The 17,650-nt window shown below is 49.9% G+C and overlaps 1 protein-coding gene across 4 annotated transcripts in view; it reads right to left on the bottom strand.

Moving 5' to 3' along the window:
• The window catches only part of ITSN1 (intersectin 1), a 106,641-nt gene that overhangs the window by 78,546 nt on the left and 10,445 nt on the right, over positions 1–17,650 (bottom strand). For all 4 annotated transcript variants that reach the window (XM_064405199.1, XM_064405192.1, XM_064405186.1 and 1 more), the window contains exon 2: positions 1,147–1,206. In XM_064405199.1, coding sequence (XP_064261269.1) covers positions 1,147–1,174 — 28 coding nt within the window. In that variant the 5' untranslated portion in view covers positions 1,175–1,206. The remainder of the gene's footprint in view (positions 1–1,146; positions 1,207–17,650) is intronic.

A 17,650-nucleotide genomic window follows, 5' to 3' on the forward strand; every position in this document is an offset into this window, starting at 1 on the left:
GACATTAAGGAACATTCTCCCTCTTTTCTTTGTGAGTGTGATGATCTCACAGCATTCTGGTCCTCCTCAAACAACCCAAGGGTGGGAGGTTATTTGCCCCAGAGCACACAGAGCTGAAATTCCAGTTCCTTTACCTGCAAAGGCACCTGCAAAGGTTCCCCCAGTACCCCACCTGCCCCTGCCCACAGATCAGCCCCCAACAGATGCAACCAGAGCAGTTCCTCTGTCTCAGCACTGAGATCTCCCTCTTGTAATCCTGCTGCAGATCAGCTGCAAAACTCAACTCCCAGATGACTCCCAGGATCTGAAGGAAGAGGTGAACTGAGTGCCAGGACAAGCAGGGGTCAGACTCAAAGAGGGGAAACCTGGCTGAGTTACACAGCAGGAATTGTTCCCTGGCAGGGTGGGCAGGGCTGGCACAGGGTGCCCAGAGCAGCTGGGGCTGCCCCTGGATCCCTGGCAGTGCCCAAGGCCAGGCTGGACACTGGGGCTGGAGCAGCCTGGCACAGGGGAAGGTGTCCCTGCCATGGCAGGGTGGCACTGGGTGGGCTTTAAGGTTCCTCCCAGCTCAACCCAGTCTGGCATTCTGTGATTTCATGTGAGTAGCAAAAAAATCTTGTCCCTGCTGCACTGCCAGGGCCCATCCCGGATTTTTCACTGCATTTCCAGGTGCTGCAACTTCCCCTGCTGTAAATGAAGAGCTAAAAAATGTGTTACTTTTGTTCTAACCTAAATGTGAGTGATGGGACAAGGGGAAAACTGGCAGTGACACCACCCAAAGCATCTGCTGGAGCTTTCAGCAAGTGCCAAGTCCAGGAACCCTGAAAGGAAAAGGCATGTGCACTTCTGCAGTGCAGGTGGAGCAGAATGAGGTGGTGCCCAGTGCCTGAGTGGCCTGGCTGTGCCTTGGTGTCCCCTGCAGGGACAGAGGCTGGGGCTGGAAGGGAGGGAGGGAGGGATGCAGCACACAGGGCTCTGTGCTCTTGGCTGCAAAGGGAGGGGTCTGCAAAGCCACCACAAAGCCCAGGAACTCTCAGCTCAGAGACATGCACAAGCACTTCCCTAGGGAAAACCCTTGGAAAGGAACGGGTTTGTGCCAAGTTTCTGCACACAGGAACAGTTCAGAACACAGCAGAAACCACTTACCCCCAAAAGGTGTTGGAAACTGAGCCATGGTTCTGTCACTTTTAGCTTGTTAAGAGATGCCTGGAAAAGAAAAACAAAAAATTAGATATTTGACATAGTATCTTATATTTCCATATATTTTCTGTATGGTTAATTACTACAGAAATAAAAAAAAAGTGAAGAAGCAGGATTGTGTCACACCATCTGGGACTTACAAAACTCAGTGTCTCATTTTTGCATTTCCCTGTGCATCTTCCTCCCAGCAAACAGCTCCATTTCATTCTGCTTTAAGAATGGCCTCAAAAGCAGGCTGCAGTTATCAATAATTATTTCTTTATAAATGGCCAGAGATGGAGTGAGGGCAGAGCTCAGTCCCACCCCAGGGATGCTGCTCCAGGCTCCATGACTCTCCTGAGTGTCACAGCCCCTGCTCCTGCTCAGCAGGGAAATTGCCTCCATTTCCAACTGCTGCAACCCAACATCAGGGATCTGCTTTTTATTTTTAATTCCTGATTTTAATTAAATTCATGGCTCCATGGAGATAAACTCATGTCCTGCTCTGTCCCCAGCCCAGCCTGAGGAGCACCAAGGTGCAGAGGGAGGGCAGGGGAGCCTCCAGGAGGGCACCACTGCCTCTGCCAACAAAGGCACCACACAGGCTCCAAATTTCATCAGGACACAGAGGAGGAAAACCATTTTTCTTGCTGCACACAAAGGCTGCCAGGAGCTGCCTGAGCCAGGGGACAATGCCCAGCACCGGAGCAGCACAACAATGAGCCATGGCCTCTTGTCCTGCCAGATTCCACTCGTGTCTTCCAGGCAACAGCAGAAAGGCAGAGGGGAACAGAGGCAGGAGAATCATTTAGGCTGCCTGAACAGCAGCAGAAATTTATCAATATCCCTAAGAAAAGGCATTCACTTGCACCAACAATTTCCTTTTGTCTGAATTCCTGTTTGCTCCCCTCCCCATCCCCCTCTCACACTTCCCACATTCTCTTCTGGCTTCCAACTTGGGAACTCCTCTGTGTCCCCTCCCCAGATGTCCCTGCACAAACCCCTGGCACTTTTGCCAGCCAGGCTCCCCAGCAGTTGGAATTTGGGGAATGATGGGCACGATCCTGACTCTTTTTCCTCCTGATTTGGCCAAGCACAAGACTCCAAAGCCTTGTGCTCCAGGCCAGGGAAGGCAGCTGATGCTGCTCCCAAGTGTTATCCCAAAAGTTTCAAATTCCAGGTGCAGAGATCCAAGGGTTCAGAGCGAGCTCCCTGAGCTGTAGGGCTCTCCAAAAAGCATTCCTGAAGTGCTGAAAAATCAGCACTTTTATCTTTGCCTATGTTTTCTTATTGTTCTCTGCTCTGGGAAAGAACTTGGTGATGCTGCTGGGTTTTATGACTGCAAGGAAATCTTGAGAAAAAAAAAAGGGGGAAAAAGGAGGAAAAAAGAAGGGGGGACAAAGGAGGAGGAAAAAAAATAAAACCAGAAAAAAACACCAAACAAGCAAAAAGAAAGCTAAACCAAAACCAAACTTAAAGAAAAAAAAAAACCCACAAACCCTAAAACCACCCCCTCAAAAAAAAAAAAAAAAAACACCAACCAAAAACCACCAAAAAAAGCCAAGAAAACCACACCCCAAAAAAAAAAAAAAAAAGAGAAAAAGCAGGAAAACCAAAAGCAGAAGTCCCCCCTGTCACAGCCCAGGCAGTTTCAACATTATCTGCTCCTTTTCAGCACAAGGGGAAGCAGCAGAGCATTTACAGCTCAGCCCTTCAGGATTCCAAAGGAACTGACTCCCCTTTACCTTGAACACAGGGGGAAGAGGAGAGGGAGAGTGGAGTCTGAACACCAGCCCCGTGCTGGATGCCAAGGAAAGCAGAAACTATTCCAAAGAACTTCCAGAAGGAAAAAAAAAAAAAAAAAAAGAAAAGGAAAAAAAAAAGAAAAAAAAAAGAAGAAAGCAAGAAAAAAAAAAAAAAAAAAAACAGGAGGGAAAGACAAATCTCTCCCCTACTGGAATATTTGCTGTTCATTGCTGAGGAATCACCTGAGCTCCACAAGCACAGGTTTCACTGTGCATGACTGGGGTGACACCAGGGCCCCCAAACCTCTCTCCCACAGGCTGGACCAGATGGTTTTCTGAGGTCCATCCTGACCCAAGTTTCTCTGTGATTCTGTTTTTGGGATTGAAGAGCTCAGGGATGGAGAACAGGTATTATTTACTCCCAAAAACATCTGGCACAGTTGTTCTATTATAAAATATCATACATATGTGAAGTATTGTAAATGAAATAAATTAGCACAGGATCCCTGGGGCTGGCACAGCCCTGCCAGCCCAGGCAGTGCCAGCTGTGCCCCACGGCCACCTTGTCCCCAGCCCAGAGCACTCAGTGCCACCTGCAGGGGACACCTGCAGGGATGGGCACTGCCAAGCTCCCTGGGCAGCCGCTGCCAAGGCCTGAGCACCCTTTCCATGGGCAAACTCCTGCTGCTGGCCCAGCTGAGCCTGCCCTGGCCCAGCCTGAGGCCGTTCCCTCTGCTCCTGTCCCTGTTCCCTGGAGCAGAGCCCGACCCCCCCGGCTGTCCCCTCCTGCCAGGGACTTGTGCAGAGCCACAAGGGCCCCCTGAGCCTCCTTTGCTCCAGCCTCAGCCCCTTCCCAGCTCCTCAGCAATTCTCCAGCCCCTTCCCAGCTCCTCAGCAATTCTCCAGCCCCTTCCCAGCTCCTCAGCAATTCTCCAGCCCCTTCCCAGCTCCTCAGCAATTCTCCAGCCCCTTCCCAGCTCCTCAGCAATTCTCCAGCCCCTTCCCAGCTCCTCAGCAATTCTCCAGCCCCTTCCCAGCTCCTCAGGAATCCTCCAGCCCCTTCCCAGCTCCTCAGCAATTCTCCAGCCCCTTCCCAGCTCCTCAGCAATTCTCCAGCCCCTTCCCAGCTCCATTCCCTGCCCTGGACACGCTTCAACTCCTCAAGGTCTCTATTGCACTGAGGGCCCAGAACTGACATCTTGATTTCCAAGCTTATTTTGAAACAGTAACCAGCTGTTTAGATGTGCCTTCCACATTCTCCAGTCTCTACCAGTTGCACAGCAGCACTCACTCCACTCCTCTGCCTTCCTTGTGTCTCCCAGCATCCCCAAGAAAGAACCCACAGTGGGATAAAACAAAAATCATGAAGGAACCAAACGCCCAGAGAGCTGCCAGAAATGCAGGCTGGGTAAGCTGAGCTCTGTGCCACCCCTTCCCTTCAGGAAAGCTGTGATTCACTCCAACCACTGAGATCTGTATAAACATGGATACCTCAGCAGTTTTTTGAACTCTGATAAATTCAACTGCTGCTGACCAATGAGTTCAGGAATGATTCAAACAGGAAGAAGGGGAGACGAGCAGGGGAAGCACCAGGGCACCATCAGTGGATTGCACACTGGGGAAGGCAGCCCAGAGCTCCCACAGCAGCACAACCACAGCAGCAACGGAGCAGGACCAGCAGTGCCTCAAAGGTGTCTTCTGCACAGGAGGCAGGAGATGCAGCTCAGACTTTATCCTTCTTTAGAGAACACAACAAGGAACTTTGAGCTACTCACCTTTGTCTGACAAAAAAGAGCTTAAGGCAGTGCTGCACTGGGATTTGCCAAACCAATCCAACATGAAACACCTCCTTCCAACATGAAACACCTCCTTCCTACATAAAGTCCTTCTTCCCTGAACAGCAGAGATCCACAGGGTGCAAACCACTGACCACTGGGGTTAGCCATGAGCTCTGTACTTCCCAACCCTCCACAAAAGGCAAATATTGCAGCTTTCAATTCCCAGTGTGGTGCCAGCAGCAGCCACCCCACAGCTCCTCTGCCCACCAAGGCAAGAGGATCCCTGGGGCTGGCACAGCCCTGCCAGCCCAGGCAGTGCCAGCTGTGCCCCATGGCCACCTTGTCCCCAGCCCAGAGCACTCAGTGCCACCTGCAGGGGACACCTGCAGGGATGGGCACTGCCAAGCTCCCTGGGCAGCCCCTGCCAAGGCCTGAGCACCCTTTCCATGGGCAAATTCCTGCTGCTGGCCCAGCTGAGCCTGCCCTGGCCCAGCCTGAGGCCGTTCCCTCTGCTCCTGTCCCTGTTCCCTGGCAGCAGAGCTGCTGTCCCCCTGGCTGTCCCCTCCTGGCAGGTCTGTGGGGCACTGGAGCTTGTTGGTGTTCCCAGTGACAGATCAATGACACTGCAGGAGATCAATAATGTGAAATGGCCACAGGACCATTGCACAGCTGCTCTCTGTGATTCCCCCTGCCTGGGGTCATTGGCCTGGGCTGCTCTGGGCTGGCAGAAATGCCCCTCCTTGTCAAAACTGTTCCAGTGGCACTGAACATCTCCTGGCTTCTGGGGCTTTCTGCAAAGCCCAAACAGTCTGGGAGTGCAACCACAGAACCACAGGATGGTTTGGGTTGGGAGGGACCTTAAAGCCCATCCAGTTCCAGCCCTTTCCTTGTCTTTTCCACCAGAGGAAGCCCCACAACCTCCCCACCCACGGCTTCCCCTGGAGCTCAGAGCACAGGAGCCTTTCCCTGTGCCTCACCTGGGCATGGTGACACGTGCCCTGGCCCAGGGGTGGAAAGTGAACAGCAAACACCAGCAAGGAGGCACCCAGCAGCAGTTTTACATGAGGTACAGCTGGAACTTTACCACCTGTACAATTATCTTTGTAGGCACTAATGAGAAACATTTGCTTAGCCCAGCTGTGAGTGAGGGAGACGAGGCCCTGCCCAGGCAGCTCAGCTCTCAGGGCTCTCTTCCACCTCACACTGCTGCAGCTAACTCAGAAACACTGAAATTCTTCATCCTCACTGCAAGCTGTTTCTGCTCATAAACCAATTCTCTATACACAAGCAGTGTTTATATATAAACTATACAGGTTACATTATATATATATAATTTATTCATATTATTAGCATTATTAGTATTACTATTAGTATTATTATATAATAGATATAACCTAACCATAACTCCAGAAGTTGTTCACCTAAAGGTAAAACTGAACCACATAGAGAACAACTATGTTCAGAACAACTCCACATATATACAATCACAGACCATATCTAAATTTAAGTACTGATGTTTCAAGATTTTACCTCGAAAAAAATGAGCAGGTTGAAAATAACTCCAGTAAAAACATTTATTCATAGGAGTCAGACAAATATGAGAATTCCTTTCACAGTGTATTAAGTATTTAAAAATACGGCTCAGAACTTTATTAGAGTTTCTATTTAAAGTTATCTGTGCTCTGCTGAGGCCATGTTTACAGAGAACACTGCAATAAAGCCACAGGAGGTATAAATTAAGAATAATTGAGCTATTTCAGGGCTGTGTCTTTATACAGACACATTTAACACTAGAAAGATCCTGGTTTTGTTTTCCCTAAAATGCAACCCAGCATTTCTATTCCCAAACAATTCCTCAGGAGATAATTCTTGATCTGAATGCCAGAATTAATTCCTGAGGCCACTTATCAGTCACCTCCCTCCTCCCACAGGAAAAAAAAAGAGACAAACCCAACCAGATAAAGGCCCAACATCCTCCAGGAATTCCAAGTGACAACAAAATCCCCCCAAGCAGGACATCAGATGAGTGTCCCAGGCTGACTGCAGGGTTGGAGTTTGCAGATGTTCCATGGGAAAGCCTCCAAACCAGGAGCAGTCAAGGGACTCAGAGAGTTTTAGCAAAGCCTGGTAAGTTTGGATCAATGTTGGAAACAAAAGCATTTTGGGACATTCAGGAATTCTGATCCTTGCTCTTTGGGGATCAGATTTTAACTCAGTCACTCTTTGCAAAACTTTCCCGGGTTTCTGTTCCTTACAGCAGTGACTGATAAAGTAAAAACCTTCCCAAATGTCAAGTCCTGCCATTTCTTCTATTTTGCACCCAGAAGAGATTAACAAAGCACCTCCCCACTGCAGGGGTTTTTAACAGCTGTGGCAATGATCAAACTGCTGAGAAGTCACCTCTGCATCCCAGAATCATGGAATGGGTTGGGTAGGGAGGGACCTTAAGGATCATCTGCCACACAGGAGGGACAGCCAGAGGGGACAGGAGCAGAGGGAACGGCCTCAGGCTGGGCCAGGGCAGGCTCAGCTGGGCCAGCAGCAGGAATTTGCCCATGGAAAGGGTGCTCAGGCCTCGGCAGGGGCTGCCCAGGGAGCTTGGCAGTGCCCATCCCTGCAGGTGTCCCCTGCAGGTGGCACTGAGTGCTCTGGGCTGGGGACAAGGTGGCCGTGGGGCACAGCTGGCACTGCCTGGGCTGGCAGGGCTGTGCCAGCACCAGGGATCCCAGGATCTCTCACACAGAGGGAGCTGCTGGGCTCCTCCAGTAATTCCAGTCCCCAGTGAACTGTGACTGGATTGCAGCACCCTTCTCAAGAGGTGACTCTCCTTTTAAAAGATTTCACACAATGAAAAGCCATTTCTAAACCCCTTAATAAGAAATAAGTATCTTGTTTTATTTTCAGTTTAATAGCTGTTGGCTTCATTCAGAACCACCAGACCTTGTAAAGCAGGAATTCCAGGAGTTTCTTAGTTCTACAATTTATTGTTTTTTTTTAAAAGTTGTCTTTACTCACACAGGTGCAGCAGTGACCTCATTTTGCTGGTTTGGGGGAGTGTGTTAAAAACCCCCATTAACACAATGGCAGTGGGCAATTTCTGACTCCTCCTCCTTCAAAACAAGCCCTGAACCCAAAAATCTGCAAGACAAGAATTAGGAAGTTGGGAATACCTGCACACCTACAACACCCTTAATGGCAGCCTGACACTAACTTCAACAATGATCTGAAAAGGAGCACAAGAAAGTGCAGGATGCCCTGCTGGATGTGAGGGCTGTGTGTCCTTGGATCTCCCAGTCTGTTTTGTCTGCCAGACCTGGAGCTCCCAGAGCAGATCCAGCAGAGCTGAGCAAGGGCCTGGAGCCTCCCTGTGCCCAGGAGGGGCTGGGGGAGCTGGGGATGCTCAGCCTGGAGAGGAGCCCCAGCCCTGTCTGTCCCTGTGTCTGTCCCTAGTGTCCCTGTGTCTGTCCCTGTGTCTGTCCCTGTGCAGAGGTCAGAGCAGGCCCAGGCTCTGCCCCAGGCCCAGCAATGGCCCCAGAGCCACGGGCAGGGCCTGAGCCCAGCAATTCCCCTCCCAGGAGGCACAACTTCTGCCCTGGGCAGGGGCCGAGCTGGAGCAGAGCCCACCCAGGGGCTGCAGGCTCCTCCCTGGGACATTGCAGAGCCTCCTGGAGCCAGCCCTGTGCCCTGGCTCTGGGATGGCCCTGCTGGAGCAGGGAGGTGGCACCAGGGACCCTCTGTGCTCCCTCCCAAGCTCACCCAGCAGGTGACTCCATGGACACCAAGAGGAGCAGGTGAAGCAGATGGGTTCTGGAATTTCCATCCCATAAACTGAAGACAGTCATGCTTTATTCCCAAGCTGCTCATCCAGCTGTGGCCATGGCTCCAGGACCCCTAAGCAATGGCACTCAGGAGGTTCTTGGAACAAAAGAGAGTGGCCAAAGCCTTGAGTCCAGCCTCGGCTGAGTGCTCTGCAACTCCTCAGTGCCAGCTTTATCCTAGTTTTATGGGAGTCCATTATTCTAAGAGGAGTCTGAGAGTCACACCACACCTTTAACCTGGCCACCCTTAACTCCTGAACTCCAGCTCTGAAAGCTGGATCCCTTCTGTGGGCATTTTCCCCTCACCACATTCTGATCTCTCCAGCCTCACCACAAAGAACCTTGTTCCTTCAGTTACTGCCTCTGCAAGAACCTCCCTAACTGGGTCAGAGAGTAAATAATCACATAGCTTTTTGCAGATTATCCCTCTCCTTATTCCTGCATCAACTCTCACACCTACTCCACCCACCTTGGGCCACCTCCTGCAGCAAGGGGGACACTGCTGCAGCACATCCAAGTCAAGAAGACCATGGAAATCCTCTGGGAAGTGGCTGATAAACTTCCTCCCTCCCTTTCTTACAGATGCCCATGACACAGCTCTGCAGGAACTCTCATGTGTCAGTCCAGCTCGATGTTTTTAAAGGAATTAGGGCAGCCAAAGGAATAGTTTAGAGCTGGTAAGTCTGGCTTGGACAGCAGTGGTGCCTTCCAGCCCAAGATTTAATCACTGTAGGCCTGACCTAATCCCACGTAGCTATGCTGTGAAAATCCACGTGCTTGTCTCAACTTTAGAGCTGATCCTTTGAAATGGGGACAATGGAAAAAAAAAAAGAAAATCAGCTATTCTTGAGTTGTTTCACTTCACCTTCCCCATCTCTGCCACCAAGCAACAGCTCTGCTGGGGGAAGGGTAGGAAGGAAGGAGAAGCCCTGAGTCAGCACAAGGGTTGAGTCAGGCAGTTCAGGATGTGCAGTCCATTCCCTGTCCCCTGCTCCGAGGCACAGCCAGCAGATAAAAGGTCTGGCAGGGCAGGGAGAGGCTCCAGCTGGTGCTGAAAGCAAAGGCTCTGTCCCCTGAAGGACTCAGGGAGGTCACTGTCCCCTGCAAGCAGCTGCTCTCCTGAACTCTCCCAGTTACATAAGTGCAGGGCTCTGCTGGTGCAGATCTGGGAAGCAGATTTTCCAAGCAGTCATTTAATAGAATTATTCAGCATCTACTAGGCCTTATCAGCATCTCAGCAGCTGGGTCAGCCCACAGCACCACTGCCTGAGGCAGCTCCTCTCTCCCACCCAAGGACACTGGGCTCTGAATTTCTTCCATTCTCTATCTTCTCAACTCCTGCAGGACACGAGGAGCTCTTCAAATGCACAAAGAGAATTTAATTGAGGTATTTAAAGCAGGTTTTCTGTCATTCACCCTCCTTCTGGTCACACTTAGCCCTGCTGCTCCAGCACTGGTTGATCACAGGAGGCCAAGAAGAGAAAGGGTCCAGCAGACAAGAAACAGCAGCTTTAGAGGGAAGAAATGCAAATGTTGGAGAAACAGACAGAGAAACTTCCTGGGACAGGACAGAATTTTACAAATTCCTTGGGCATATGTAAAATCAAGGGATTTCCTTGCATTGCAGACATTTTAAAAGGTACAATCCAACTCAAAAACCCTATTTCTAGATTAAATAAATTATTAATTGTCTGTAAGTACATTGGAATGGCACAAAAAAAGAAGTACACCCACAAATTGGGCATTTGTAAAATCAAGGGATTTCCTTGCATTGCAAAGGGGGCTGAGCAGGCACCAGGGACTCTCACATTCTCAGTGCAAGCCTAAACAAGGAATTAAACATGGTAAAGTTCCACTGCTAGAGCTCCTGCCTTCTATTTAAAATATCCTTAAGCCCTCTCTAAGGAAATGAAGCAAAAAGGGTTTCACTGCATGAGACAGGGACGATCCCAAAGCAAGGGTTTCCTGGTTCCATGAGATCAATTCCCTTCAAAATGCTCAGAACCAGTTTTCACACAGGAGCAAAACCATCCCAGGTGTGACCACAAAACCAGGCAAGTGATGCATGCAATGGGGTAAGGGAGAGAACCAACAGTCTGCAAGGTAAAACACAAACTGTAAATACACACAGAACATATACACATATGTTTTAAAAGGCACAATCCTACTTAAAAATCATAATTCTAGATTAAATTATTAACTGTCTGTAAGGACATTGGAATGGCACAAAATGTTGTGTAAGGGCATGTGCCAAACTTTCTTTCCAGGTCACAACTGTAACCCAGGAGTTCCACATAAACCAGGCTCCTGCATCTCAAAAACAACTGGAAAAATTTCACCCCATGGTGGGGTCAAGGAATCACTGAATGTTTTGGGTTGGGAGGGATCCTAAAGCTCATCCCATTGTACCTGGGCAGGGACACCTTCCCCTGTGCCAGGCTGCTCCAGCCCCAGTGCCCAGCCTGGCCTTGGGCACTGCCAGGGATCCAGGGGCAGCCCCAGCTGTGCCAGCCCTGCCCACCCTGCCAGGGAAGGATTTCTCCCAGTACCCCATCCAACCCTGATCTCTTCTAATGTTGAGATTCAAGGCCAGGAATAATCCTGCTGGATGCACTGCCAGTGGTAATGACAAGTTCAGACACTGCAAAGAAATGAGCAAAACAGACACAAAACAAGGGAAGACTTTCCATGTTTTTCACTGGACTTGGTGAGGATTTATGGAACAAGATTTCCCCAAAGCAAGCAGAGAGTGAGGTTCAGGTTTGTCTCAACACAAAAACAGGTCAAGGCAAGAGTTTGTTGGGAGAAGAGCCAGATTTCAGCTCCAGCTGAAACTGAACCACTGAGGATGGCTCCAAGTGACCCCAAGTTCCAGCTACTCTGCATTTCTGCCAAGGGCTGGGAATCATTTCAGGCCATGCAGGAGAGAACAAGGATATGAACACAAAGCCAACAACTCCAAGGAAAAATCTAGATATGGAAGACAGGGTCTTTTTAAGAAAAAAAAAACCTGAACACATATCAAACAGTTAGGGAAGAGATGCTCATCCTCACTACATAAGTACGTGGAGCTGCTCTGAAGGATGCAGCCTGGGGAGAAGCACCATGTGCACAGGCATTTTCCATGTTAGCTCTGGAAAACTTTGTTATGGTCCTTCCCTAAATGAGCCAGGAAGTCTGGACAGTTAATAACACTGCAAAGAGTAATTTTCCTGTCCTGAAATGCTTTAAGATGTCTTTCCAGGATAAAAATTCCTTTCCTGCAAGAGGATAAGAACATTAAGGCTGTTGTTAGTGCTAATGGTTTATTTACTGTAAGTCACAAATCTGTGGCATGGGGAGGTTTGTTTACTGTAGCTCACAAATTTCTCCCCTGTGGGTACTTCAAACTCGACTGGTTTGCAGTTCCCTGTAATCAGGAAAATTTGCTACAAGGTTGTGGGGCAGCCTTGCACTGGGAAAAAAAATCCAATTGCAAAAACTGTAACATGATGCTGATTTCCCAACATAATAGATCTAAAAAACCTTTCAAGTTTGATTCAAGAAGAAAGCCAAGGCAGCTGTGAAAACAAACCTCCTCCTTAAAACCCCCATATTTGCAAGTTTTTACCATGCTGACTGATAATCAGTGCCCAAGTACACCCACAAATTGTTCTCCTGGGATGTCACAGCCTGATCCCTGCCCACTGGCACTGTGTGCTGGCAGCAGGTTGGTTCCTACAGAGCCACCCTGAACTCTGCACCCCCAAGAGAGAATCCCCAAATCCCTGGGGCTGGCACAGCCCTGCCAACCCAGGCAGTGCCAGCTGTGCCCCATGGCCACCTTGTCCCCAGCCCAGAGCACTCAGTGCCACCTGCAGGGGACACCTGCAGGGATGGGCACTGCCAAGCTCCCTGGGCAGCCCCTGCCAAGGCCTGAGCACCCTTTCCATGGGCAAATTCCTGCTGCTGGCCCAGCTGAGCCTGCCCTGGCCCAGCCTGAGGCCGTTCCCTCTGCTCCTGTCCCTGTTCCCTGGAGCAGAGCCCGACCCCCCCGGCTGTCCCCTCCTGCCAGGGACTTGTGCAGAGCCACAAGGGCCCCTGAGCCTCCTTTGCTCCAGCCTCAGCCCCTTCCCAGCTCCTCAGCAATTCTCCAGCCCCTTCCCAGCTCCTCAGCAATTCTCCAGCCCCTTCCCAGCTCCATTCCCTGCCCTGGACACGCTCCAGGTCTCTCCTGCAGGAGCAGAACTGGACACAGCCCTTGAAGGGTTTCTTAGGGCCAGCACAGGGGACAATCCTTGCCCTGCTTCTGGGACTGATCCAAGCCAGGATGTTTCCTCAGCAAAGGCAGGGAGAGAAACAAGGTAAGTGAAGAGATGAAACACAGTGAAGAGAGGTCAGGGAGAGGAGAGCCAAGGAATGATGAAGAGCAGGAAGGGCAGGATACAGAAACTCCATGCTATAAACACAACTCATCCCTTTCCTCCCTCCAGCTCCCACAGATCTTACAGCACTCCAGTCAAACCTCCCAAAGACTGAGGTTCACACCTCTGGGCAGAGATCAAACCTGCTCAGAAGAAGGTGCTACACCCACCACAGAACAGTGATCTGAAGACAGAAGTTTCCTTTAGGGTCTGGCTTGCCTTGACAGCAGCTTTCAGAGAACCTTTTCCTGATCCTGAGCCCAGACCTCCCTGAGACAGCTTGAGCTGCTCCCTCAGGTCCTGTCCCTGCTCCCAGGGAGCAGAGATCAGTGCCTGGCAATGACAGATAGGAAAGGTTTGTACAATTTATACACAGGAGGAGCAAGTGGCACAATTGATAGCTCATATTTGCAGGAGCTGATTAAACCAGACAATCCCAATTCATCCAGGTGACTTCAGAAGCTGCTGTCACTCCTGACTGTGGATCAGGATTCCTGTATTTCTCCATCTGGCTCGTTAAAAATAGGGGCAATCTGCCTTGTGCCTCCAACAGGAGATGGCTCGAGGGCCACTTGCTGCAGCACCACACCATGTCCCCAGCAGAGGCTCTCCCAGCTGGCACTGCAGTCAGCAGGAACTGCTCAGCTCCTGGCTCCAGCACAGCATTCTCCACGAGCTGGCAACTGCCAACATCTCCAAAATAACCTCTGCACACTAAAAATACAGCGCTGGTTATTCACCTTCTGAGCTGAGAGCTCAAAATGAAAACTGGCATTCTAATGATGAATGCACAACTTCATCAATCATTACCTTCTGAAACAGCAAGCAAGAGTTTATGGCAGTCACTTGGCTGCAGAAGTGTAACCTAAAGATATTTTACAGGAAAAATTAAGTTGTCAATATTTCAATTATTCAAAACCACCCCATACTGAAGCACTTACAATCAAACCTCCATCAGTCAAAAAAGCCTTTCTCAAAACCAACAGTGAAGCTGCCAATTCTCCTGAAAAGTACCACAGATGTTTACTGGTGCTTGAAGAGAAGAGAAAACCCAAAATGAACTCACTGGGGTGAAGAGCTGGCTGCTTGCAGAGGACGGAACCTGAATTTCTGCCTCAAAATCAACTTGTCCCCCTTTGGGGAAAGGAAAGGGTAATAACACTCACCCACCACTGACACCAGGAAAATGAACACACAGAACCAGAGAATGGTTTGGAAAGGACCTTAACTCATCCCCTGCCATGGCGGGACACCTTCCCCTGTGCCAGGCTGCTCCAGCCCCAGTGCCCAGCCTGGCCTTGGGCACTGCCAGGGATCCAGGGGCAGCCCCAGCTGCTCTGGCAATTCCATCCCAGCCCCTGCCCACCCTCACAGGGAGGAAATTGTTCCCAATATCTGATCTAAACCTGTAATTTTTCAGTGGGAAGCCATTCCCTGGGTGCTGTCCCTGCGTGCCCTGGAAATTGTCTCTCTCCAGCTTTCCTGGGGCTCCTGCAGGCCCTGCAAGGCCACCCTGAGCTCAGCCCAAAGCTTCTCCTGTGCAGGTGAACAATGCCAGCTGTGCCAGCCTTTGCTGCCAGCAGAGCTGCTCCATCCCTCTGCTCATCCTGGAGCCTCCTCTGGGCTCTCTGCAGCAGCTCCAGCTCCTCCTGGGCTGGGCCAGGGCTGGGGCAGCTCTCAGGTGGGCTCTCACCTGAGGGGACACAGGGACACAATCCCAATCCCTCTCCTGATCCCAGCTGGGGGCTCTGGGCTGGGGCAGGTCCAGCTCTCCCAGGGCTGCTCCATCTGCTCATCCCAGCCTGGATTGATTCTGGGTTGCCCAAATCCAAGTGCAGCACTTGATTTTTTCCTAATGCAGAACCACCAGAGGCACTGAGCTTTCCAAGGATGATCCAGAGCATTCTCCAGGTGACATTTTCAGTCCCCAACTGTGACCAGACAGAGCAGGCCCCATGGAGCACTTATTACATCAAATCCACTTTGCTTTCTCACAGAAATGAATAATTAAGTACCTGTAGAGATAAAACTACATGAACATGGCTCAGTTCTCATCTGATTAAATGCTGCTGCTGACAGTTTGAGAGCCCAAGCACTCAGCACTCCTCCAAATGTTCAGCTGGACTGGTGCAACTTTCAGGCAGGAAACCCCAAATTACGCAAGAAAAAAAAATCCAGTAAAAAAAATGCCACTTCATATGTTTAAAGGAGCAAACAGCAGCAGCAAATAATCCTCAATTAAAGCCCCCAGCAAGAGATGCCCTCACACTCTACACTGAAAAGGCCATTTACTCACACTTCTGTTCCTTTCCCCTTTTATTTGCAGTTCCCCAGCAAACATTATCCATGACAACTTGCAAGCTACAGGAGCTCTATATGGCAACAGCTCATGGCTTCCAGCCCTGAAGAATCCCACTAATTATTTCAATGAAATGAGGACAAAGGAAGGAATAGCACAAGTATTGGGGTAAATGTTTGTCTTTGCCCCTTTTAATCACTGCTTGGACAGCTGGGAATTGGAATGCTCGAGGAGCAGGAAGAAAGGAGGAAAAAAACCCAACTCTTGCTCCTTCAGGACATGAACAAGGGAGAAAGAATTTTGAATTGAGCCCAGCAGAAAAATCAGCATCTTCCAATCCTGAGATCATTCCCTCAGCCTTCTGAAAGGTTTCTGTTTAAGAGCCCCACATGAGGGCTTGCAGGGGCCTCCCAAATCCTGGCTGCCAGCAGCCAGGACAGGGTCAGAGCACTGATAAAATCCTCCAGCAACTGGAGGCACCAGCTGGGAGAATCAGGTTGGAATGAGGCAAAGAACCTGGGCAACAGAGCAAATCCTGCAGGCTGAGAGGAAATGCAACACCTGGGGACAACATGCACTGAAACCTGTCAGGGAACTCTGGGGAGACTCCTGACAACCCCCATGGCAAAGGAGGCAAAACTTCCTGAAACACAGACAGGCATGGCAGAGCTGAGGCCAGAAATCCCAGAATCCCAAAAGGATTCAAGGGAGGGACCCTAAAGCTCATCCCAGCCCACCCTGCCATGGCAGGGACACCTTCCCCTGTGCCAGGCTGCTCCAGCCCCAGTGTCCAACCTGGCCTTGGGCACTGCCAGGGATCCAGGGGCAGCCCCAGCTGCTCTGGGCACCCTGTGCCAGCAGCCCAAATCACAGGACTAAGTTTCATGTTTTGCTCACCTACATCAGAATTTGAAGAGTTTTCTGTGAGTCTTTCTTTGAAATTCATTTCATTGCTGGCAGTTCAGGAAGCTGTTAGACCACTTCTAAATAAAACATGCAGAATATTAAGAGACTTCCAAACACACCTGCCTGAACAGGCAAACACCACACGTGGCTTCCCCCAAAGCCTGGAGAGAACATTCCTCAGAAATCCTGCAGGGATACAGGATGAAGGGCATGAAGCACCCTGCCCACATCCTGTGTTTCAGGCTGGTTTCCCTAAATACTGGAAAAGCTGTGATTAGACAGATAAAACTTTTAGATTTGATATTCCAGGGGACTGCACATGGGAATTGAGTGGAACCCTGGAAAACACTCTGTGTGACAGAAGAATTGATCTGCTTTGGAAAACAGCAGTTGCAGAGTACCAAGGCCCAGTAGCACACAGAAATCACATGTGAATTAAGCATTATAAAAAAAAAACAAACAAACCCACACATAAAAAAACCAAAAAGCCTGAGGGGGAACCATGGATGTTCCAAGCAGGATCTCACAGTTGCAAGTGAGATTTAATTTGGTTTCAATGCAAAGTTCAGTGTTTAGACCCATAACAAACTCACACAAATCTCATTTTTTAAATGTTTCTCCCTAGTCTGGACAGACTGAACAGATACACAGAGATCTAAGGGGGAAAAAAAAGAGCCATAACATTAAAATGTAACAGCCTGGCCAAAAATATGAGTAACTAGAGCCACAGTGCCAGAGGTCAGAGGTCCACCAGCCCTGCTCCTGCCAGCCATTGAAAGCCAGGAATAAAGGAGTCCTGCAAGGAGGCACCAAGCCAGCACTGTCCCCAGGGACAAAGATCTTCACACATTTTTTGAGTTACCTTGCCAATAAGTTCCCCACTGTATCCAACACTAACCAGTGAATCTGGAAGGAATACAATGGTTCTATAGCAACCAGCTGTGGAGATATTTTTCAAACAGAACAAATTGGATACAAATGCCAAATACCTTCCCAACCAATTTAGCCTATTCCTAGTGGGAGGAGAAAACTCTGTTCACTGCTGTGATCCAAAACACAGTGTAAATCTGAGTTCTGTACAGAACTCAGGCAGTTTAAAACAAATCTGATAACAGGAGCAGATAAACAGACACCCAGGTGTGCAGCTTTTGTTAATCTGCCAGGACATGACTCCAGCAGCCTCTCCTCTGGAGCAGCATTTCCATGAGACCTTTCCACACTGGTTACACTCCTCCCACCAACAGGCCAACTTTACTAATAATTCCATGTCCCTTGGAAGAGTTTATCAGGGAATCTTCTGGGGACGTGAGCAGTTACATAACACACCAACTCTACAGTGGCACCTGCACATGAATCACAGCAAGGGAGAACCTGGAGGGGCTGGAGGAGTCCAGGGCAGGGAATGGAGCTGGGAAGGGGCTGGAGAATTGCTGAGGAGCTGGGAAGGGGCTGGAGAATTGCTGAGGAGCTGGGAAGGGGCTGGAGAATTGCTGAGGAGCTGGGAAGGGGCTGAGGCTGGAGC

This window comes from Passer domesticus, chromosome 2 (genome assembly GCF_036417665.1).
Source record: "Passer domesticus isolate bPasDom1 chromosome 2, bPasDom1.hap1, whole genome shotgun sequence".
Classification (NCBI taxonomy): Eukaryota; Metazoa; Chordata; class Aves; order Passeriformes; family Passeridae; genus Passer; species Passer domesticus.